General features: G+C 35.7%; 1 protein-coding gene across 2 annotated transcripts in view; it reads left to right on the plus strand.

Moving 5' to 3' along the window:
• The window catches only part of LOC118006776 (integrin alpha-1-like), a 170762-nt gene that overhangs the window by 116907 nt on the left and 29576 nt on the right, over positions 1–24279 (plus strand). For both annotated transcript variants that reach the window (XM_034999543.1, XM_034999544.1), the window contains exons 13-20: positions 3331–3474; positions 4875–5132; positions 7337–7467; positions 11049–11215; positions 12829–12965; positions 14996–15106; positions 16914–17123; positions 19096–19176. In XM_034999543.1, coding sequence (XP_034855434.1) covers positions 3331–3474; positions 4875–5132; positions 7337–7467; positions 11049–11215; positions 12829–12965; positions 14996–15106; positions 16914–17123; positions 19096–19176 — 1239 coding nt within the window. The remainder of the gene's footprint in view (positions 1–3330; positions 3475–4874; positions 5133–7336; positions 7468–11048; positions 11216–12828; positions 12966–14995; positions 15107–16913; positions 17124–19095; positions 19177–24279) is intronic.

The following is a 24279-nucleotide window of genomic DNA, read 5'->3' on the forward strand; positions in this document are numbered from 1 at the left end:
AAGTACTGGGGCACGTGGGTGGCTCAGTCAGTTGAGCGTCTGCCTTTGGCTCAGGTCATGATCCCAGGGTCCTGGGATCAAGCCCCACATCGAGCCCCACATTGGGCTCCCTGCTCAGCAAGGAACCTGCTTCTCCCTCTCCCTTTGCCCTCCCCCTACTTGTTCTCTCTCTCTGTCAAATGAATAAATAAAATCTTTAAAAAATAATAATAAAAAAATAAAAAGAAAAAGTACTGTCATAGTCAACATCAACCTTAAACAAGGTTCCATGTTAGCTTCCTTGTAGAGATGTAAAATGCCTGCATCTTTGGCCTCAGGAATATTTCAGTTGCATGGAAATGGAGGTAAGATGGATAGATGATGATGTAGATACACAGAACAAATATATACATATAAGAAAAAAATTCTAAAACATTAAGCCTGAAAATGCCAATGGCACAGACAGTAAATGCAGAAGATGGAAAGATTGTTTTAAGCTAGGATTGGTGCCAAAGATCTTACTACGGAATAAGATTTGTGCTAGTTTAGAAGGAAAGATAGACCATAGATAGGTAGAAAGAGCAGAAGAGCCAGTTAAAAAGATAACGCGGACCCCAACTGTGTGGCTTTTGAATGGCAAACTAAAGAATTTGGATTTTCTCCTGGAAGTATTGGGAAGTTATGTAAAATCAAAAAATTCTCATTAGATGATATTGAATATTAAAAGTAGTTTAAGAAATTATACATGCAATATGCAAACATAAATATAGGTAAATATTTTTTAACCAAAACATCTGTGTTATTGGTTAGTATTGCATTGCAATCATTTGGGCTTCACTAAATATCCCAAGTCACCAGACTGCCCCTCGACCTTCCTCTCATCACCAACTACTCCACAAGGCTAGGCAGCATCAGCCTTCCTCCCCTGCAGGTGTACTCACAGATGCCCAGCACAGCAGAACAGCTTAGGTCAGAGGAGCCAGACACATCAGGCAAGGACAGAGCTGCCCTCTCTTTAACACCCCACAGGAGCCAATATCTTTTAGAATGACACCATAAACATAGCTTTCAGGGCTCTAGCTAAGGGCGTGCAGTTGTCAGAGTCATCTTGGGAAGCCCAAACTATGTTAGCTCCATCAGGTATTTATAGATCCCCACAGCCTAAATGCAATGTCCCAACCAGAGATTATTTTGACCAATCGCAATATTGCTTAGTAGTATAACTGAACTCCTTTCCCCCACAGATGTCCAGGGGAACAGAGTTAGAGTGAACCAAAATTAAGAGTCTCATGTATAAAGATTCTCATATATATAAAATAATAAAACCTGGTGAAAGGGTTTTATTAGCCCTTTGCCCACATTTGTAATCAGAAAATGCTTCAACAATCTAAAAACAGGCTAAGGTGAAGAGAGCCTAAAATGATGTATCACCAATAAAAATGGAAAAGGAAGGAATGTAGTAGACATAAATAAGGAGGAACTGACAGGATTGTAAAACGAAGCATTTTCTATGACATCTTAGGTCTGATATCACTCTATTAATTGTCTATAAGACAGGAAGTGAAAATTTTGTGAAAAATTACTGATGAAAGTTACAAATGATTTAAATTATGAATGATTTAAGTTTCAAGCCTGGGAATCTGAGAGAAAGGTAGCACCATTATTAGAATGTCAGCAACTCAAGCAGTGTAGATTTTTTTTTAAATGGTATTTGGTTTTACATATTTCCTGTAACAGTGAGTACAAATTCAAATGGTTGTGGGTGTCAGGAAGGTAAAGTAAATAAATAAAGCTACTACACAGAAGACAGCAGGAAATGGTGGAAACCATGGACTGGACAGCTCATGAGCCTTCTAAACATTAAGCTCCTACTCAGCTCCAGATGGCTATTGTCATGGGGGAATGAAGACCCGAGGTTACTAGATCTTACAGCATTTTATTTATGTTTGTAATTAATTCAACTTAAAAAAAAACAAAAAACCTTTTCAACCCTTCATAACCTATGAGGAAAGGACATTTGAAAACCAATGTCTAGCAGTTGTCTGAGTGTCTAGCAATGTCTAGGAATGCAGAACTGGAGCCTTGAGCGGAAGATAGAATGAAATTTGCAATTTTCAGTAATAGAAATGTTTGGAAGGACTGGCCACCTAGGAGAAGAGAATGGTGGAAAAATGCAGGTCTTAGCTTAGGGGAGGCCAAAATCTATGGCATGGGAGGAGGAAAAGGAACCAGCAAAGATGAAAACAAAGGGTGGCCTGTGATATCGTGGCAGAATCAAGAGAGCAAAATTAAAATCATGGAAGCCAAGACAGGAAGTTTCAATAAGACAGCTATCAAGAGCATCAAATATTAAACACAGGTCAATATTTGGGAAGGTTATTGCATTTAGATAATGAAGTGTAAGTCTCCTGCATTTCCCTAAAATACATCCATATCTTTAAAAGAACAAACATTGCTGCAAGGGGATGGTCCCCCTGCAATCCTTTTATATTTTTCTATCTTCCGCAAGTGCTAGGACAAGACTTAGCCATTTTGTTGAGTAAACAATCTTCTTTTTTTAAGATTTTATTTATTTATTTATTTATTTATTTGAGAGAAAGAGAGAGCATGAGTGGGGAAGGGGAGAGGGAGAGAGAGAAGCAGACTCCCCACTGTGCAGGGAGCCCAACGCGGGGTTCCATCCCAGGACCCTGAGATCATGACCTGAGCTGAAGGCAGACGCTTAACCCACCAAGCCACCCAGGAGCCCCAGTCTTCTTTTTTTTTTTTTAATTTAATTTCAATTAGCCAATTTATAGTACATCATTAGTTTCAGATGCAGTGTTCAATAATTTATCAGATGCATGAGCGAACAATCTTCTAAGTCTACAAGGTGAAATTCCCTGCACCGGTATTCCAAGACATTCAGTTCTTCCTATTGTATTTTATTTCATATTTTTATATTACTGTGTATAAACATATATTGAAGCTATCCCAGAATGCCTTTTATTGTTTAATCTCATTTTATTTCCTTAAAGAAAATCATGGTGGCATTACTTACATTTTCTGCTTTTTGGAGAAGAAAGAGACATTAGGATGAAATCTAAAGGAAGCCGTTTCTCTTACTCTCAGGCTGCAAAATCTATGACAGGGGCTCATCCTCAAGGGTGGGTCTGCCTATTTATTAGCCCCCGACAAGAGCCAGTAAAGAGCTCTCAGGTAGAATCCATTTCTATACTTTATTTCTATTTCCGTATCTATTTGAATCTCAAATACTCTTCTAGATGAGGATAAGTAAAAGAAATTCAGGCTTTTAGCTATCTTGAGAATTTTTGATATTCATCAGACTGTTTTGTTTTGTTTGTACCTTAGATTGGTTCCTACTTTGGCAGTGTTTTAACAACAATTGACATTGATAAAGATTCTAATACCGACATTCTTCTGGTTGGGGCTCCCATGTACATGGGAACAGAGAAAGAGGAACAAGGGAAAGTATATGTGTATGCTCTGAATCAGGTAATGCTACCTCTGAGTTTGGCAGAATTTCAGGAATCTCTCTTCCTTTCTTTCAATTTCAAATAAGTAATGCAGTTCCAATTTTGTACTCACTTTAGAAAAAGGAGCGAAGAATCTTTCAGGGCCTCTTTACCCCCACCAACTCCTCAGTTTCTAAATGAACATTTTAGAATTCTAATAAGGTAGTTCAAACCATTAGATGTTTTCTGCTCAGAAATGTGAACTATTCTTTTTTAGCAGAAAATATAGAATAAAGATAAATATAAATCTTATTAAACTGCTAAATAAACTCACAGGGCAGCCAGTCATGGCTCTGGCCTGGAGGTGTTGGAAACATAGCAGTTAAAACTGCAATTGCTGTTAAAACAGTTAAAGCTAGAGAAGCAGAGAGACTGTGGAGTAGTGAATTTTAAGGCAGTGACTGGTTTCAGCAAACTACTATGGTCTTTGGAATACCTCACTGGGCTGGACTGAGATTTTCTTTGCCACTCCTGACTTTAGACATCATTTGTTAGGTGAAATAATTCTCGATTTCTTCATTAGAAGAGTGTTTTGTTTTGTTTTGTTTTGTTTTGCTGTTTACAGAAAAGTCCAGTATTCATCCATTTAGCTTTTTAAATTCTTAGAGTCTCTCCAATTAATTTTTTAATTCATAAATTGTATATCTTTCTTCCTATCATTTTGTTTGCTTCCTCCATCAATTTTTTTTTTTTTTTTTTTTTTTTTTTGGTCCTGGGCTGTTTTTCCCTTTTTTCCTAGAACGTGTGTTCCTGTCCATCATTACTAGTACTTTCTTTACTGAGTTTTTCAGGGGTTTTTGTCTTGTTTTGTTTTGTTTTGCTTTAGATAGCTTTGGGGAAAGTTTGCTTTTTGAACAGAGTAATTTCCTCTTTGCCCTACAGAGGAGACTCTACAGAGACTTTTCAAAGCAGCAAATTTTGGATGAAGGAAGGATAAAGGCCTGAATTGAGGATTTAAAAATTCAGTTCTTTGGCTTTAAAAACACTCTGTGAGTTATATACTCACTATGTTGCATTAAAAAGAGAATCCATTAAAATCCTCAATATGCCTTCTTCCCTACACTTCTACAATCTGTTCTTTAAAATCTTTACGTGGCTCTCAGATAAGCACCCTTTTTTTTTAATGTTTTATTTATTTATTCATGAGAGTGAGAGAGAGAGAGAGAGAGAGAGAGGCAGAGGGAGAAGCCGGCTTCCCGCCTAGCAGGGAACCCCATGCGGAACTCGATCCAGATAAGCACCCTTTTTAAGAAATTTTACAAACTTTACCGTTGATGTACAAATGGTTCTTCACAGCGCTGATTTAGCATGTACTTAAAAACTTCACTATGCTGTAGTGATGATAGAAATCCATAAGTATCCTGTTTATCGTTCTTCCAGACAAGGTTTGAATATCAAATGAGCCTGGAGCCCATTAAGCAGACTTGCTGCTCATCTCTGAAGCACAATTCATGCACAAAAGAAAACAAAAATGAGCCATGCGGGGCTCGTTTTGGAACAGCTATCGCTGCTGTGAGAGACCTCAATCTTGATGGATTTGATGACATTGTGATAGGAGCTCCCCTGGAAGATGATCATGGGGGAGCCGTGTATATTTATCATGGGAGTGGCAAGACTATAAGGAAAGAGTACGCACAAGTAAGAAGTTAAACGTACACATTCCACCCTTAAACGATAAGTGGGTTCAATGCTAGGCTTGCTTCTTGTCTTGCTTCATGAGTTACTTCATTTTTTTTTTTTCTTCTGACTCTATTGGGAAACTAGATTTACTTCTCTTTTCTTTACAGAAGCATTATTTTGTATTTTATCCGTTTATCTAGATTTTTTTTTGTTTTTTTTTTTTCTGTTATTTGTCATGTCTCCATGATCTGAGCTCTCGGAATAGTAAAACACAAACCAAAAAAAAAAAAAAAAGTGAACATTTTTTAACGATGCGATTTAACAGTTGCAGTGTGCCTGATCCTAAACAGAGGATACCACTTTCTGAGTAAGAGAACAATAATGATATAATTTAGCCAATAAAGATGAGATTATTGTTTTTATATTCAATATCTGTGTTGTTATAATGAATTGCATTACATTTATATTTATGACTTAAATTGGTATATTTTTGTCAAATGAATTTGGGTTCCTGAAGGTTTACAATTTCCTCACAAGTAATCCCTCCTGGAAAAAAATATGAATAATTAAGCTTAACCTGCAGGGGATTTCTGTTGTTCTTGTTTTAAATTTATTGTCAGTTAATGGTTCTAATCCATAAATGTAATTTTTTCTACATAAGAAAAATATCAATTTGCAGAAGTATTTAATGCACTATAAAAGTAGGAGAGTTTAAAGGACTTCTTCTAATGTAATTGTCTGTTTTAAGTAACCATAAGTAGTTAGGCATTGAACTAATATAACATGAAAAGAAAATCAGAACATCAATTATTTCTTTTTATAGTTGTTCTTTTTGTACTATAGTCAAAAGAATTCTCAAAATCTATTCATGTGAAGTTGTGCTTAATTTTTCGTAAAGTGATAATGACATTAGTGAAACAATAAAGTAAAGGGCATATTTCAGTAACAACACTTCCATCCACTTAGTAAATTATTTGTTTTCAAATAATTCAAAATTCTTCATGGTATTACTTAACTGAAAACAGGCAATATTAACCATGGGAGCATGATGGAATAAGGAGCTGCAGGAAGGCATTTCTTTCTTGTGTTCTACCACTTTATTCCTTCACTATTAATCCTGAAAACTTAGTGAAATGACATTTGCAGTAGGAAAAAAAGAGGATATTTAAATCATTAATAATAGGATAGATTGTCATAAGAAATCTATTTTGTAAAATGGTGGTAACTCAAGATGCAGCTTTAAATAACAAGAAAAAAGAATAGTAGAGTTGGGTTTGCTTAATTATTGGCAAAATGCTTTCCCAGGGATAGGTGAGGATGTGCTCACTTGTTTCCATGGTAACCAGAGGTGCTGTTTGTGTATGTGATAATCCAGAATCAAACTGAATGAACTCCTCCAGAACCAATGAGGCAGATGTCTCTGGTTTGTTTGATGAAAAAATAAGGAAATACTTCCCAATGAACCACAAACATTTCAGCATGGAAAGTGTTTCCATTTGGTTTGCCTTATTTGCCTTCTTAATTTATGGTTTTTAAGAAGACCTCAAGTTTAGGGAGGGTCTGTCAGTCCTGTCTCCTTGCCATCAGGTTCTATTAAAATGTTATCAGCTTGAACCAAAGCTAAATCAGGAAGTATGAATATTAAACACATTATGTGTGGGTATGTGCACAAATCAGTCCTCGAGAACTCCACATTCATTTGTACCTATTGAGTTTATGGTGCCCTTGACTTTTGGCAAAGAAAATCATACACTGGAAAATGTATTTGATGGAATGTGTTATTTATATCCATCCCCCAAATTTCGTGAACCCCAAACTGACCCCTAGGACAAACTTCTACTTCCTCTCTTGCTTGTATGATGTGTTTTCAAGGTTCCAGTATCTTTAAATATCTCTGTGGTATGGGATTGAGTGGGAACTAGAAAGGAGAGCCAATTACTCACAATGTTTTCCTTGAGCATTAGACAAGATGACGTTATAAAATTTTTTTCCCTCTCTCTGGTGTCAGTAACCCTGGATTATTTTGTCTGTGCTATAAAAAGAATAACCTTTGGTAACATCTGAGTAATTCAACTTGTCTCCGCATGAGGGGCTTCTTAGGCAGGATTCCAAAAGATCTGCAAGTTTTATTTTTTGTTAACCAATCCAAGTTCTCGGATTTATTTAAAACTGCTTTTGAAGAGACACTCTGGCATAAAAACTCTCTGTTGGTACTTTCACAGCGTATTCCATCAGGTGGAGATGGCAAGACACTAAAATTTTTTGGCCAGTCTATCCATGGAGAAATGGATTTAAATGGTGATGGTCTGACTGATGTGACTATTGGGGGCCTTGGTGGTGCTGCCCTCTTCTGGTATGTATTTTAATAACATCCAATTCATCCGGTGATACTGCACAAATAGTTCCAGAGCTCAGAGTATGATTGGAGCTCCTGTCATACCAAATATCTGTTTTCTTTTGTACCCCATTATTTAGATAAAAGCTATTTAGTTAAAGAAGCTGGGGGAGTCAATAAATCTTAAAAATAGAGAAACCATATTAAAGGAACAAGTAGAACCAATTCTTAATTTGGGGTATTTATTATGTGCTTGCCACTAAGGTAGGTATTCTGTTTTAGGGGGCAGCATAGGGAAGAAGAGGGCCTCGTAGAGAATTATATAAACAAGAAAATATGCTTAATTTTGAGTTGTTCACAAACTTTTCGGGGTAATTGACTCTTCATTCATTACCTAATATGTATAATTAGACAATTGTGCATCATGGTCTGTGTTTATATTATATTTCTATTACATATATTTTATATTTATATATTATATTTATACCATACCATACCTAGATGGTAACTGCACATATTGTGGTGAGCATAGCATAATGAATACAATTATTGAATCACTGTTTTACACACCTGAAACTAATATAATATTATATGTCAACTATACTGCAACTTAAAAATTTGAAGAAAAAATTTAAAAATTAAAAATAGAGATAATGTCTAAGAACTTAAGGTCAAATAAAAATTGTACACTAAACTGTACACGGATAATAACCATTATGTTAAAAAAATGTTTTAACTGTACAGTAGGGGGAAAAGAAATTGTAAGGTGGTGCCTAGGAAAGGAGAATGCTGGGTAGCAAGTAGCTGTGACTTTGGGAGGGCTCACCCAGAAGCAGGACTCCAAACCAGAAGTCACCAGTATCAGCAACAAAGGGTACATTTAGTCTCTGTTTAAATGGTTAATCCTGGATTAAATTATTTTGATAACCTTAACTCAAAAAATATTTAGTGTATTCACTCTCATTAAAAATACATACATTATAAGGGCAATTTTTACTCTCCAGTTTTGTTTCAAAGGTTTCTTACAAAGCTCTGAAGACTTACTTTTATGGCCTCTTTTACTCCCAGTCAGTGCTTTATCATTGATGGGCCAAAATGACAGAGTTGGACCCCTATCATTGCCCAGACAAACAGACTGGGACAGGAAGACCAAGATTTACAATGCTGAAGGAGGGATTTAGAGTGGATATAGGTGGCAGGCAATAAACAGAAGTCCATCCCAATCAGGGACTTCCAGGAGCAGATATTGAATGCCCCATCATGTGGAATAAATTGTGCTATAACCCTTTTAAAGACCTTGTTGGGGCAGATGGGTGTGCGGTGGGAAGTGGTCAAGGCAGCCTCATTCCTGAAGGATCCAAACTACTAAGCAGGGAACTAGACATACTTGTTCATTGCTGGTGAAAGAGTAAACTGGTTAAAACACATTAGAAGGTATTTGCCAATAACTGTTAAAAAGCCTTAAAATATTCATATTTTTTAATAAGGAATTTGCTTCCTAAAAATTTTTAAAGATTTAATCTACATCTAAGATATATAATCTTTAGAGTGATCACAGCACTGGGCTAGTCACTATTTTAAAAAAAAAACAAATTAAGGGGCGCCTGGGTGGCTCAGTCGTTAAGCGTCTGCCTTCGGCTCAGGTCATGATTCCAGGTCCTGGGATCGAGCCCCGCATCGGACTCCCTGCTCAGCGGGAAGCCTGCTTCTCCCTCTCCCACTCCCCCTGCTGTATTCCCCTCTCTCGCTGTGTCTCTTTTTGTCAAATAAATAAATAAAATCTTTAAAAAAAAAAAAACAAATTAAGACAAATGTCCAATAAGAAAGGACTGAGTAAACAGATTACAATACATACATATGTTGGAATAGTATATTGTCATTAAAAATAATGTTCCCAGAAAAATACAAATATTAGAAATCTGTTCATTATATTATGATGTTTTAAAAGTATGTATGGATGTATATGCATGTGTGTATATGTCTCTCTCTACATATATACACACACACATATCTATATGTATAGATATATATTCTTCAAAGAAAAAGAAGCATATCCAATATTAATGGTGATTATTGCTGAGTGGTAGAATTACAAGTGATTTCTGTGTTCTTTGTTTCCTTTTTTATGTTTTCATGTTTTCTATGGGTAAGATGTTTTAAAAGAAAAATACAGTTTTTTAATGCAAAAGCAAATCAAAGACCTATGTATTCACAAGGTAACTAGCTATAGTACTTGTACTTGTCTGTACAAGTATTATAGTGCACACAAGTTGTCCATGGACCTTTGGACTCTTTCCAGATTGGGAACAAATTCAAAGATTCCCAAAATCTGGTTTTGGTTCTGAGGTTGCACCTGAGCACTTGATTCCATCTTCCTTCCATCACAGGCAAAACAGATTTTTGTCTTGTGAACTGTAAGGAATGAAAAATAATCTTCCTTCTAGCCTTCTGAGTTCTTGGCTGGTACCCTTGTAATAAAAAATTAACAAGAGAAAAACAAATAGAAATTTATTAACATGTATACCCCATGTATACATGGGAGATACCCAGAGAAAAATGAGTAATTCTTTGAGGTGGCTTAGAATTCAGACTGAAATACCATCTTAATAGAGAAAAGGAAGAAGGTATATAGGCCTCTATAAGGAGAGTAAATACTTTTTAAGGAAGTTAAATGGACCTAGGAAAGACCAGATGGGTGATATTATAGTTTGTGACAAAGCTCATCTCCTGTGGTGTCTCCTGTCCTATGATAGGAGCCAATCCTTCCTGGTCGATGAACTCCAGTGAAGTTCCTTTCGGAGTGTCTTTGGGTACAAGGAAAGTTCGCAGAAGCCTCTTCCTGCATTTGCTGTTTGTCAAGTGCCTACAGCTCAAAATAATCAATATACCAAAGTGATATGTTTTGGAATGACATGGCCTGAACTCCTGTAGTCACATTTTGAGGTAGTATATTCCGCTACCACTCAGAACCAAAGCCTAAGATAGTCCCAAAACAACCTGGGTGTCCTCAGAACATCACATACCATCTTTTCTGTATCAAAAATTCACCAAAGAGGGACGCCTGGGTGGCTCAGTAGGTTAAGCACCCGACTTTTGGTTTCGGCTCAGGTCATGGCCTCAGGATCCTGGGATCAAGCTCAGCGCAGAGTAGCCTTGAGGCTCTCCCTCTCTCCCTATCCCCTGCTCACACATGCTCTCTCTCTCTCCCTCAAGTAAATAAATAGGGGCGCCTGGGTGGCTCAGTAGGTTAAGCATCTGCCTTTGGCTCAGGTCATGATCTCAGGGTCCTGGGATCAAGCCCCAAGGCGGGCTCCCTGCTCAGTGGGGAATCTGCTTCTCCCTCTCCCTCTGCCTCTCCCCTCTGCTCATGCACAAGCTCTCTTGCTCTCTCTCTCTCTATCTCTTAGATAAATAAAATCTTTAAAAATAATAAAAAATAAAATAAATATTTTTTAAAAATCACCAAAGAAATGGAATCCTGAGAGCCCAACTATACACAAAAAAGTATCCCCATCAGTGCATTCATATTGCATTCCCATAATGATGGCATTCATTAAATGTGAAAATGTGTGAATAATCATCATTGTTTATGTTTGTAGGTCCCGAGATGTGGCTGTTGTTAAAGTGACCATGAATTTTGAACCCAATAAAGTGAATATCCAAAAGAAAAACTGCCATGTGGAAGGAAAGGAAACGGTATGCATAAATGCCACAGTGTGTTTTGATGTGAAATTAAAGTCCAAAGAAGAGACAATTTTTGTAGCTGGTAAGTGTCAAATGTATACCAAGTACTTTGGGGCAGGAGGACAATACATTTGGTCCTGCATGATGAAATCCAGTAAGATATTGTATTTTACCCCATGAGAGGGATCTGCTTATCACATTTGCCCCTGTGAATATGTTGAACCTTGAAAAAAAAAATCTACTGAAGAAAGACTATGTTATAGAACCCAGTAAAATCTGGAGCAGAAACTATATGCTTATGTGCAATGGTCTCCACAGTCCATAGTTTCCCTCTGGCTCTCCCATGTACCACAACCAGGTGCTAAAAACAACAATAATAATACCATGTCAGAAGTAGAGTTTGGAGATTGGGCCAAGGAGTCCAGGTTTCCTTCTTGTGGGTTTTCACAAACCCTCTCTTCCTTCTCCTGCCCTCTCTTTGGTAAGACTGGTATTACAAAGCACTTGAATACTTTGCCACCCCCACTTCCTGAGATCTCTTTGCTCCACTTAGAAGGTGACCCTGGTTTTTGAGAATCAGACATGTTCCATGTGTGTGTTCTCAGGCACAGTCTAGGTATGTCCTCCTCCCTACATGTACACTTCCTAAGGTGGCTTTTTAATGATATTGAAATATGTTGGAGTCAAAATTGTGGAGGCCATAGGCTGCAAAAGAGTAGTTTACTCTATAAACCAAATGTAAGTAGAATATGAAAAATCGTTAATCCTTAAAGTCTATTTTTCATAATTATACTCTGCAATAGCCCTCTGACTAGAAGATAAATTAGGTAAAACTGTAAAATATGATTTACGTTTTCATATACAACATTATTTGAGTCTCATTTAATTTTTATAGAGTAACTAAGCAATCTAATAAGTAGGATTGTTGCCTTTTTAGAAAGCATAAGTTTAACTTGTTTTTTATTTTGGTATGACTATTTTATTAAACTTATTTATTAAGCTTCTTTTATTATGTTCTTTGAACATTCTGAAGTGACTTTTTCATAAAATAGATAAGAATTCATTAGTGTATATATTTTTTATCTATTGAAATAAAATCAGGGGCGCCTGGGTGGCTCAGTCGTTAAGCATCTGCCTTTGGCTCAGGTCATGATCCCGGGGTCCTGGGATTGAGCCCCGCATGGGGCTCCTTGCTCGGCGGGGAGTCTGCTTCTCCCTCTCCCACTCCCCCTGCTGTGTTCCCTCTCTCGCTGTGTCTCTTTCTGTCAAATAGATGGATAAAATCTTTAAAAAAATAATAATAATAAAATCAATATTCTAAACAGGGCTTCAACATTGCTAAACTAAAAAAAAATAATTTAAGTGAAAACCCAATAAACACATGCTTGATCAGAAAATTAGTTTATATGTTGGTGTACATGTGTATGAGTGTGTGGGTGTGCATATGTACATATACGTTATAAAATAAGTGTGATTAAACATCAAAGGCATAGTAAACTCAGAGAGTGGTTCTGCAGAGTTCTTGAAAGTTATCTTCATGACTGGGACCACCATTGTACTACAGTAGTGTGGATAAGCTGAGTAATAGAAATTTTTTGTTGACTGATTGTTCAAGAGTTTTCTATAATGTTAATTTAATGAACTAGACCATATAAAAATTACCCCAAGAAAATATTTCTGTCATTTTGTTTCCAGATATGCAATACCGTCTCACACTAGATTCACTAAGACAGATATCACGAAGTTTTTTCTCTGGAACTCAAGAAAGAAGGATTCAAAGAAACATCACAGTTGAAGAATCAGAATGCACTAAGCTTTCCTTCTACATGTTGGCAAGTAAATCATATGTTATAACTGCTTTATTCCAAATCAAGAATAAAGCATAGATGTCTTATTTCAAGTCAATCTTATGGATTTCATTTCAAAGGGCACATGATGAAGTAAACTTCATTTTATTTGGTCACTTTTATCAGAAAATCACAGGTCTGATTTTCAGATTTCCAAGTGCATTTCATAAAACTATCTTTCCTCTTCCCTGTGTGTGTTATCAGTCATCCTTATATTATGGAATAGTAGAAGGCACAGTGCACTAGTTGATAAGAAACCTTCTGCCTTCATTCATTCATTCACTCTTTTTTATATATTCATTCATTTATTCTTTCAAACTGAAATCATCATTTAACTTTTGTGGGCCTCATCTGTCACATGTGGATAAGTGATTACATGCCCTGAGGAGAAATGTTGGGCCATAGGCTTTCTGGGGTCCCTTCTTGTCCACAGAACTATGTATTTCACTCTTTGACTTTAAATTAAAGGGAAAAAATCTGGCATTTTCTATTATCCATAGGCTTTGTGCTACCTAAGTTTCTTTCTGTTACAGTAATAAGGGAGCCTTGGAAAGCAAATTATTAATCTCCGTAGATGGCTAGGAAGCCAATTTGAACCATTTAAAATGCATTTTATTTAGTCACTATGTAAATGTGAAATGTTCCCAATAAGGGCAGGAGTTTCTTAACATTTTCTTATAACGTACATGATACTTAAAGAAAAAAAAAGAGGGAAGAATGGATGTAATGAGAAAACACTGATTTTAGTGACTGAGACAGACTTGGGACTTATACATGATCCTGGAATTTTAAAAGAAAACAGGCCAAATTCCCCCCACCTCTGATTTATTTCTGTATTCTTGATGTATTCATACTCTATATTTTTAAAATATTATAGTCAGGGTAAGAAAGTGACAGAAAACATGCCTGTTGGTGTACTGTATTTTTTTTCAGTGATTTTCAAGTCAATATTCCCCATAGAATATATATCAAAATTAACTTATCTGTCAACACTAAGATCAATCTATAATCAGAAAAAAAAAAACTGGAGTTACCCCCTATTTACTGAATCAGAACTGAACATTTAGGAGTTAGAACTTGTATAAATTTGAAAGGGTGTGAAATCAGATGTGCCCCTGCCTTCAACCTGCTAGAAATCACTGTAGTGTATATTTGTCCAAATTGTAGAATCTAGCTATGTGTAGGCACTTGGTATTAAAAGGAACAGACTAGTTTCAAAATTTCTAAAACTCTTTTGGGTTTTAATAGACACATTAACATTTGTTCTGGAGTCAGCCAGGATGGAATTTGTCTCAAAGCTTCTCTACATTCCAAGTGATTTTGACCAAGTTGTTTAGTCTCTTAGAGGCCCAGTTTTTCATTTGTAAAATAATGACTATAATAGTTACTCATCTTGGAGGACTGTTGAAATACTTCTCAATAAAGTGTGTAAAGCTCATAATTCCGGACATGCCATAAATGATGGGTGTTACTCATGATAGTATAAAACGATATTGATTGCATTCCTATTACTTACATATCGTTTTACATTATAAAATTCTTGCAACTTGAGACATATGTTATACTAATGAAATTCAACTCAATTTAAAGAAAGTTTGCTCATTTGAAGTTGGGAGACTTTCTTAGAAGTATTACATGGCAGTTTTTAGCTCAAATGGCAGTTTTTAGCTCAAGATCTCAAGAGAAAAGATATTCTTATACAAGCAGCCCAGAGTAGTATATCTTCACATGGCAAGTATGGCACATCCTATTACTCCAGCAGGGCCCCCGAGAAGCTGGCGGTGAATCAACTTGGTCATATTCTGAAGCCTCTGCATTCAGCATTGTCCCTTATCAAGGTAGAAGGCAGTCTCTCTCCAATGAAGCAAAAGCCTGATGAGATCATGTCAGATCAGGTGCACAAGAATGTTCCAGCTAGCATGACCCACAGGGGCAGAAGAAGGAAGCCATAAGAAGGCCAGAACATTCAGCAAATATGATACCAATGATAAAATATGTTATGCTTCAACCTGTAGGACAAGCATGACTTTCGGGACTCTCTAAGGATAACTTTGGATTTTAATCTTACCGATCCAGAAAATGGGCCTGTTCTTGATGATTCCCTACCAAGTTCAGTACATGAATATGTAAGTCATATTTTTTTAAAATTCAGAATGCCTATATGTGAACATATTGGGGGGGAAAAACTGAAACACATAGACACACATACACAACCCTACATCAATTTTTTAAAAAAAGAATGAGACTCTTCTAGACTTTTCTCAACTCTTCTATTTCCTATTGTTGGAGGGAACTTACAAACAGCACCTCTTTTAATCTCTGCTAAATTTAGGACCAGTTGAAAGAACGACATGGTTTACCCTCCTGGAACTCCCTTTATTACTAATGAACACTGGGTTGCATACATGGCTTAGGCATATTGGGTGTCCTCCTACTGAACAAGGTTTAGACCACAAATAACCAAGTACGTCATCAGAGTGCTCATTAATCTCAGGCCTCTTTCAAGGGGGCCCACCTCATAAAACTTGCAGAATGGAAATATAGAGCAAGAATATATGCTTCCCATGGGCACACCACTGCCCCAAGAGCAGAAGAGGTGGAAAGGGACTGAGCTGTGTTCACCCTGCTCCTGCTTCCAAATTCACAAAGTCCAATGTCTCACACCTGAGAAAGAGTGAGTGAGCAAGAAGAAAGATGGGGTGGCACCAATGGAGGAAACATTAGGGATGGGGAAATAGTTTTCCCCATACCCATATCTTTCACTTTCACTTTCCCTTTTTTCCTTTCTAATATATTTATTGGGTATCTTATCCATACCAGGCTTCAGAGTTTAGTATAACCTAAGAAACAAGTATTAGGTAGGAATTAAAGCATGTGCTCTGGAGAACTTAATTGTTTTATGGGAACTTCTGCCTACATAGAAAGTCAGGGTGCACACTCCTGAAGTTGTGACATTTAAATTGAGACCTGAAGCATAGGAAGATTTTCCATCCTATTCACAGGAGTGGAGGGAGCTATGTTTCATGCACAGAGATATGTGTAAAAGTTCTGAGGCGTAAAGGAACTACACTAAACTCTCTAATGTGGCTGAAGCTGAAGAGCAAGGGGAGAAGGTGATAGGGATGAGGAGGGAGGCATAGGCAGGAACCAGATCATTCTGGACTTTGTGCTACTGCACAGATATCTTGAAGAGCAAATGGAATGCTATTGATGGTTTTAGTTGGTTCAGTGATAGTACTGGATTTATATATTTTTAAGGATTACTCCAGCTGCAATGTAGAGAATGACTGGAGGAACAGTGACTGGAACAAGAATGGGTGCAGGAAACCACTTAGGAAGCTGTTGCATTAGTTCAGGGGGGAAATAAGGATGGCTAGACTAGAGGTGATGGTGGAAATGGAGAGTTTGGAGATACTTAGAATGAGAGGTAGAATGGACAGATCTTAGCAAAGGTTTATATAAGAGGGTGGGGCTTAATGGGAAGACGAGTCAAGGAAAGCTCCTAGTTATGTGGCTTGACCATTTTCTACCTCTGAGCTCTATTACATTCCTAAGTATTTGATTCTTTTCAATAGAAAATCTCGTAATTGGGGTTGCGTGTTAAAGTGTTCTCTCATAGATTTAGATCTTAGAGTACTTGACTTGATTTTTTTGAAACTCTTCTACTCTGGCAGACTAAAAGTGAAAAACATCTGTGAAAAACTGTGCATTCTTTAAAGGACTGGAAGAATTTATATCCAGGAGTTTATTATTTTTCCCTATAAATTATAGGAATAAATCTAAAATTCCTTATGATTTCTGCAGTGGAATCTGTTCTTTTTATGAGTTGCTTAACTTAGTTTGGCAATATGTCATTTCACTAAGCAGGTTAATAAGCAATTTTCAGTCATGCTTAACTAAATGTTGAAAAACACTTTCCTGTGACCATTTCAGATTCCCTTTGCCAAAGATTGTGGAAACAAGGAAAAATGTATCTCGGACCTCGCCCTGAAAGTATCCACCACAGAAAAGGGCCTGCTTATTGTCAGGTCCCACAACGATAAGTTCAATGTTAGTCTCACAGTCAAAAATAAGAAGGACAGTGCCTATAACACCAGAACCATAGTGCACTATTCTCCAAATCTAATTTTTTCAGGAATTGAGGTAAACTTTTAGTTTTATATTTGTTTATTCTTGTAATAATCATTTATTGAGCCTACTTTTTCTGCTACTGAACTAATTGTTTTTATTGGGTTTAGAAGAATAGAGAACATTTTGTACAAATTATTAGTACTCACTAATGGTGAAAGTACCAAACTTTTTTTAAAAAGTTTTGTTTTGATGAATGTCTTTAGAGATTTATGACTTTTCTTAGATTCAGTATGAGGAAAGTATCACTGATGTATCAAAATCATACCTTTCATAGAGGCATTACATAGCTGAAATTGAGACAAAGTCAAAGAAAAATATAAACATAACAAAGTCAAGAAAGTTAAACAGAGGTGCAGTAATGCATTTATGGAACAAAAAAAATGCTTACATAAAGAAAAATCAAGATACCGTTTCTCATTTTCTATGTAAAATCCTTACATTGGCAAGAGAGGTGTTAAATTACAATGTCTCATTGTCGTAACAGAATTTTTTTTTTCTTGGCAATAACATAGCTGCATAAGATGCTATGTCAGGAATAATTAGTACTTCCACATTTGAACTTTGCTTTTAATTCTGATCTCTGAATGAATCCTCCTTATTTACAATTCTATCTATACAGATAGGAATTAGTAATATGTATGATTCATTTTTAAAAAAATACCCTTATTAATTATAGTATTAAAACTCTATTGTCTAGTTTCTCTAAATTCAGACTTTCACTGATATTTCTATTTATTAGGATATCACTTAAAAACATGATGACTAACAGAGGCTTAAAAAAATGTCCTCCGGGCTCCTGGGTGGCTCAGTTGGTTGGGCGACTGCCTTCGGCTCGGGTCATGGTCCTGGAGTCCCGGGATCAAGTCCTGCATCGGGCTCTCCCTGCTCAGCGGGATGTCTGCTTCTCCCTCTGACCCTCCCCCCTCTCATGCTCTCTCTATCTCATTCTCTCTCTCAAATAAATAAATAAAATCTTTTAAAAAAAATGTCCTCCATTACTACCACATATTTTAGATTCAGTAAAGAATGTTAATTATAAATCCAAATGTGCAAAGTGATGCTGGAAAAATATTACCACTGAATTTTTCTCTGGAAAGGGGACTATATTAAAAATCATTGCCAGTATCCTCTTCAACTAACTTCATAGCCTTGGTAGAGAGGGAGAACTATAAAAATCAATAATGCATCTCCTCTACTTCTATTAATGGTAAAAACAGTAATAATAATGACAGTCTTTTCCTCAGTCACATTATGTTCCAGGCACTGTTCTAAGCATTCCACTTATTCAATTCTCATTAAGTAAATAGGTATTATTGTACTACAGAGATTCTAAGATAAACCCTTTCTGTCACATTTTAACTTTGCTGTAACTGCATTTTATAGTTGATATGTTTACTTAACTGGCAGCATTTTCCCCCTCTTATTGGTATGCAAAATAATGATGAGTCTCCTATTCAGTGGCATTTTCAAGTTGATGAAATAGAGTATGACTAACCTCACTTGACAGAAAATCAGGCTCAGAGAAGTAAGGAATCTTGACTAGGAGAAAGCTAATAATGATGGAGTCAGAATTTAACTCCTGGTGGTCTCAGGTCAGAACTGGTGCTCTTAGCACTGAGTGAAGCTCTTCTCATGACAACCACTCACTGTGGGCTTCCATGTGGCAGTCTAGTATGTGTGGATTATTTCGTCCAGCCACCTACTCACCCTATGCAGCACATGCTGTTAGTACGTCCATTGTGCAGTGGGGACACCTAGACAAGATATGTGATGTGCTCTGTCTTTCAGTCTCCCATATATAATGTTTTCAGATTTTCCATGGATGGTGAGACAGGTGATCTCAGAATGCTGTGACTCTCCCAACTAAATTGAGAGACAAATCTTAGCAAGGCAGAGTCCAAGGCACAACTGGGAAAATTCTGGAAAACCAAGCTCAAGTATTTCACCTATGTGTCTGCTCTAATTGTTTACTTTTTCTTCCAAGGCTATACAAAAAGACAGTTGTGAATCCAATCATAATCTCACATGTAAAGTTGGATATCCTTTCCTGAGAAGAGGAGAAGAGGTAAGCAGATTATAAAACACACATGTGGCAATTGGATATGAAAAATATTATGCTCAAAGTTAAATATATAAGTCCCTCTAATGGTATTTTAGGGTGATGTAGATGAAGAAGGTTGAGTTCAAAATTTTGAGATATTGGAATCAAAAGCCAATTATTGCATGAGTCAAACTCAAATGTTAAGACAAAATTAAAAATTTATACTTGATAATTTATCTGATAGTAGTAGGCTTTTCTGGCCTGTACACCAAAACAAGTTTTTCAAGCAGATTCGCTTAGAACTTTGTATAGAAACTCTTTTTTCATTTCTCTGTCTCTTTTTAATAATATCCTCATTGAGATATAATCTACATACCATAAAATTCACTTATTTAAACTGTACGATTCAATGGGTTTTTGTATATTCACCAAATAGTGAATTGTGCAGCCATCACCTCAATCAATCTTAGAACATTTTCACATCCCCTAAAGAAACTCTGTACACATTACCAGTTACTTCTCTTTTTTCTCCTCCAGTCCCTCCCCCAACCTCAGGCAATCTACTTTCTTTCTTTATGGATCTGTCTAATCTGGGCATTTCATATAAATGAAATCATACAATCTGTGGACTTTTATAACTGGTTTTTTTCACTTAGCATAATGTTTTCAAGGTTCATCCATGTATCAGTAGTTCCTTTTTATTTCCAAATAAATTCCATTTTGTGGATGTATCATATTTTATTTATTCATCTATCAGGCGATGAGCTTTTGTGTTGTTTCTACTTTTTGGTTACTATGAATAATACCATGAATATCTGTGTACAGGTTTTGGTGTGGGCATGTTTTCCATTCTCTTAGGGTGGAATTCCTGGGTTATATGATAACTATGTGTAACATGTTGGGAAACTGAAAAACTGTTTTCCAAAGTGACTGCACCATTTTTCATTCCTACCATAAGCAATGTACGTCTTTCTTCACATTGTTACTGCCTTTTTTTATTATAACCATCCTAGTGGGTGTGAAATAGTATCTTATTGTGATTTTGATTTGCATTTCCTTAATGGCTAATGATGTTGAGCATCTTTCCATGTGCTTACTGACCATGTGTATATCTTTGGAGAAATGTCTATTCAGATCCTTTACCTATTTTTTAATTGGGATGTCTTTTTTTATTATTGAGTTCTGAGAGGTCTTCATATATTCTGCTTTCAAGTCACTTATCAGATATATGATTTGCAAATATTTCCCCCATTCTGTTTTTCCACTTTCTTGATGGTGTCCTTTGAAACATAAAAGTGTTTACTTTGATGAAGTCTAATTAATCTATTTATTATTTTGTCATTCATGCTTTGCTAACCCAAGATCACAAAGATTCACTCCTATGTTTTCTTCCAAGAACTGTATAATTTTAGCTGTTACCTTTAGGTCTGTGATCCATTTTGATGAACTTTTGTGTATTGTGTAAGAAGGAGAGGGTCCAGTCTTTGTCTATGGATATCAAATTGCCCCACACCATCTGTTGAAAAGGTTATTCATTCCCCCATTGAATTGTCTTGGCACTTTTATTGAAAGTCAGTTGACCATAAACATATGGGTTTATTTCTTGATTCTTAATTGTACTCCATTGATCTATATGTCTGTCTTTATGTTGGTACACTGTTTTGATTACTGAACTTTTTCATAAGTTTTGCAATCTGAAAATGTAAGTCTTTCAGCTATGTTTTCTTTTTCAAAATTGTTTAGCTCTTCCAGGTCCTCTGTATTTTCACTTGTACCTTAGGATCAGCTTGTCATTTTCTACTAAAAAAGCCAGCTGGGAGTTTGATAGGGATTATATTGAATCTGCAGATCAATTTGGGGAGTATTACCATCTTAAAGATATTAAGTCTTTGATCTGTGACCATGGGATGTCTTTCTATTTATTTAGATCTTCTTTAATTATTTTCAAAAATGTTTTGTATTCTACAGAATGCAAGTTTTACACTTCCTTTGTTAAGTGTATTCCTAATTATTTTTTCTTTTTTAATGCTATTTTTTTTTTAAAGTTGGGGAGGCAGATGGAGAGGGAGAGAGAAAATCTTAGGCAGGCTTCACACTCAGAGCAGAGCCCAATGTGGGGCTCGATCTCTGGCACTGAGATCATGACCTGAACTGAAATCAAGAGTCAGATGCTTAACCAACTGAGCCACCCAGGTGCCCCTTTTAATGCTAATTTAGATGAAATTCTTTTCTTAAATTTATCTTCAGATTGTTTATTGCTAATATATAGAAATACAAATGATTTTTGAATATTGATCTTTTATCCTGAAACCTTGCTGAAATTATTTATTAGTTCTAATAGTTCCTTAGAGGATTCCTTAGGATATTCCATATACAAGATCATGTCATCTGCACGTAGAGGCATCCTTCCCAAGCGAGTGCCTTTTATTTCTTTTTCTTGCCTAAATGCCCTAGCTAAAACCTACAGTAGTACTTGAATAGAAGTGAGGAGAGTGCTTTCATGTCTTTTTAAAAACAATATTTGTTTCCATGAAAAACAGAGAATAGTTATCTCACTTAATGATAAACAACATATTTGCATATGTTTTCACTGAAGGTTGCTTTTCAGTATCAATATTTGTTCCTCTATTCATATTGAGTTAATGAGGGAAATACTTAATCAGAGTGATGAGATAAGAAGATACTTTACTTACTTGACTTAGTCTTTAAAAGATAGAAATACTATCCCAAATATTTATTTCAATTTCTTCACATTATAATATTTTGTAATATAAGACTTCAAAATAGATCTTTGTCATCTTTATCACATATCCTAAAAAGTTGACAAACACTGAGTTGGACATCTGGAAATGGCAGAGTCACATACCTATAATGAAGTCTTTTAGCTTCTCTTTTTGCAAATGAGAATTCAGAAAGGCCTTTTCCCTTAACATATATGGCATGGCTACTAGTGATTGAAGAAACTACAAATGATAGTAATTATCATTGAATTCAGTAAACCATTTTATCTATGGAACTAACTAGATGTACCAATTTACTTTTGGAACCTCATTATCAAGCCCATTTCTTGACTATCTCAAATGAAATTTATTGTGAAATTGCATTTCTTCCCTAAAAATCTATAAAACATATATCATATTTGAAAAATACATCCATAATTCCTCTATTTTGATATGGTAATAGTGAATTTCAACTCATGTCTACACTTTCCTCTGAACACTTTAATTAACCATGGAATTATATCCATTTCTTAAAGAATAATGATATAGTCTGTGTTACATTTCAGCCATTTAAAGATACTAATTGCAATCTTAATTTTCAACCACTTTTTTCTTTCTTTAGCATTTCCTTGCTACTTAGGGTAAAAGCTTATATCAAAGCATCTCATGCCATCAATAGAGAGATGGGAAGATAATTTGCAAGGGATTTTTGCATGGGCTCTACACTTAGAATATACTCTGACTTCAAGATCTACATTTATAGTTTAAGAATTTCAGGATCAGGTCAGTATGGAATAAGTATCGTCTTCAACCCCACTTCTCTGCTAGTATCTTCCCGAGGTCTAAAGACGCATCAGAAATGCCAAGACTTATATGTCCAGGCCAGTCAGGGGACTAAGGAAAGGCAGGAAAAAATGAGCACACTGAGAGACTGGCAATTTGACCCTCTGTAAAGTATTGTAGCTCAAACCCACCCAATAAATCTCCTATTAGAATTATGATTACTATTTCAAAGCAAGAAGCACACTGCAGACCTGTAGATTCTTAAGAAAAAAGAAATTTTAATGTAACTCAAAATATATGTGGGAAAAGAAAATACAAAAGAAAACTTCACACATAATATGGTTCAACCATGAAATCTTGTGACACCTGAATTTTAATCATCCCTTCTGTGAATGGTCCTAAATTGATTAAAAGAGCTTTAAAGATCAAACTCTGTCCTGTCTGGCACTTAATCACAAAGGTAAAATTTTAGGAAGTTTCTATCAATTGTGCATTTTGAGCCATCTATTTAGCTGGCCAAATTCCAAAACACCCTAGTTAGCACAAACCAAGATTAGTTTTCAGGATAGGAAATACAGCTTTATAAAGATTATCATGAGGAGTCTTGCACTAGAACTTTGCTGAGGACCTATTTCTTCAAATAAGTAATCCAGTTTCTGGTCTGCCTGTCAGTGTTTATGAAGAGTCTTGAATTATATAGTTTATATGTTCAGGCATAGTTTTTAAAAATAAGTTACCTGTATCAGAGTGTTAGTGTAACAAAAACATTTTCCAGTTTTTCTTAGGTATTATTTTAACTATGCAATTTGTAAATAAAACTTACTGCATCATTATTATTATTATTATTATTATAGTTTACTTTATCATATATATATATATGAATAAATAAAGTATTTATTTTTTCATTTTGTTTTTATTCCTTAAAAGTCCAAAACTTTTTTATACTATCAAATTAATGGAACCAAGTAGGTTTTCCCCTATTTTATAATGAACATGTATAGATGGTTACTGATGCTTGAAGTTTACATATTAAGGAGGCTTTTATTATGACCATTTCATAATTATATTGTTTATGATTGTGATCTGGTAGACTATGCTAATATAATACATAGAATGTACCTTCATGGTAATAGTTGATGTAGTATAAATTATTTTTATTAATATAATTTGAATAAAATATTTAAATTCAATATTAATATACAAAGCATATTACATATTTACATTTATTTTTTTAAGATTTATATTTTTTTATTTTTTATTATTATGTTATGTTAATCACCATACATTACATCATTAGTTTTGATGTAGTGTTCCATGATTCATTGTTTGCATATAACACCCAGTGCTCCATGCAGAACGTGCCTTCTTTAAAACCCATCACTGGCTAAGCCATCCTCCCACCCCCCTCCCTCTAGAACCCTCAGTTTGTTTTTCAGAGTCCATCGTCTCTCATGGTTCGTCTCCCCCTCCGATTCCCCCCCTTCATTGTTCCCCTGCTGCTATCTTCTTCTACTTTTTTTTTAACATATAATGTATTATTTGTTTCAGAGGTACAAGTCTGTGATTCAACAGTCTTCACAATTCACAGCGCTCACCATAGCACATACCCTCCCCAATGTCTATC

Source organism: Mirounga leonina, unplaced genomic scaffold (assembly GCF_011800145.1).
Source record: "Mirounga leonina isolate KUSES-001 unplaced genomic scaffold, KU_Mleo_1.0 Mir_99, whole genome shotgun sequence".
Lineage (NCBI taxonomy): Eukaryota > Metazoa > Chordata > Mammalia > Carnivora > Phocidae > Mirounga > Mirounga leonina.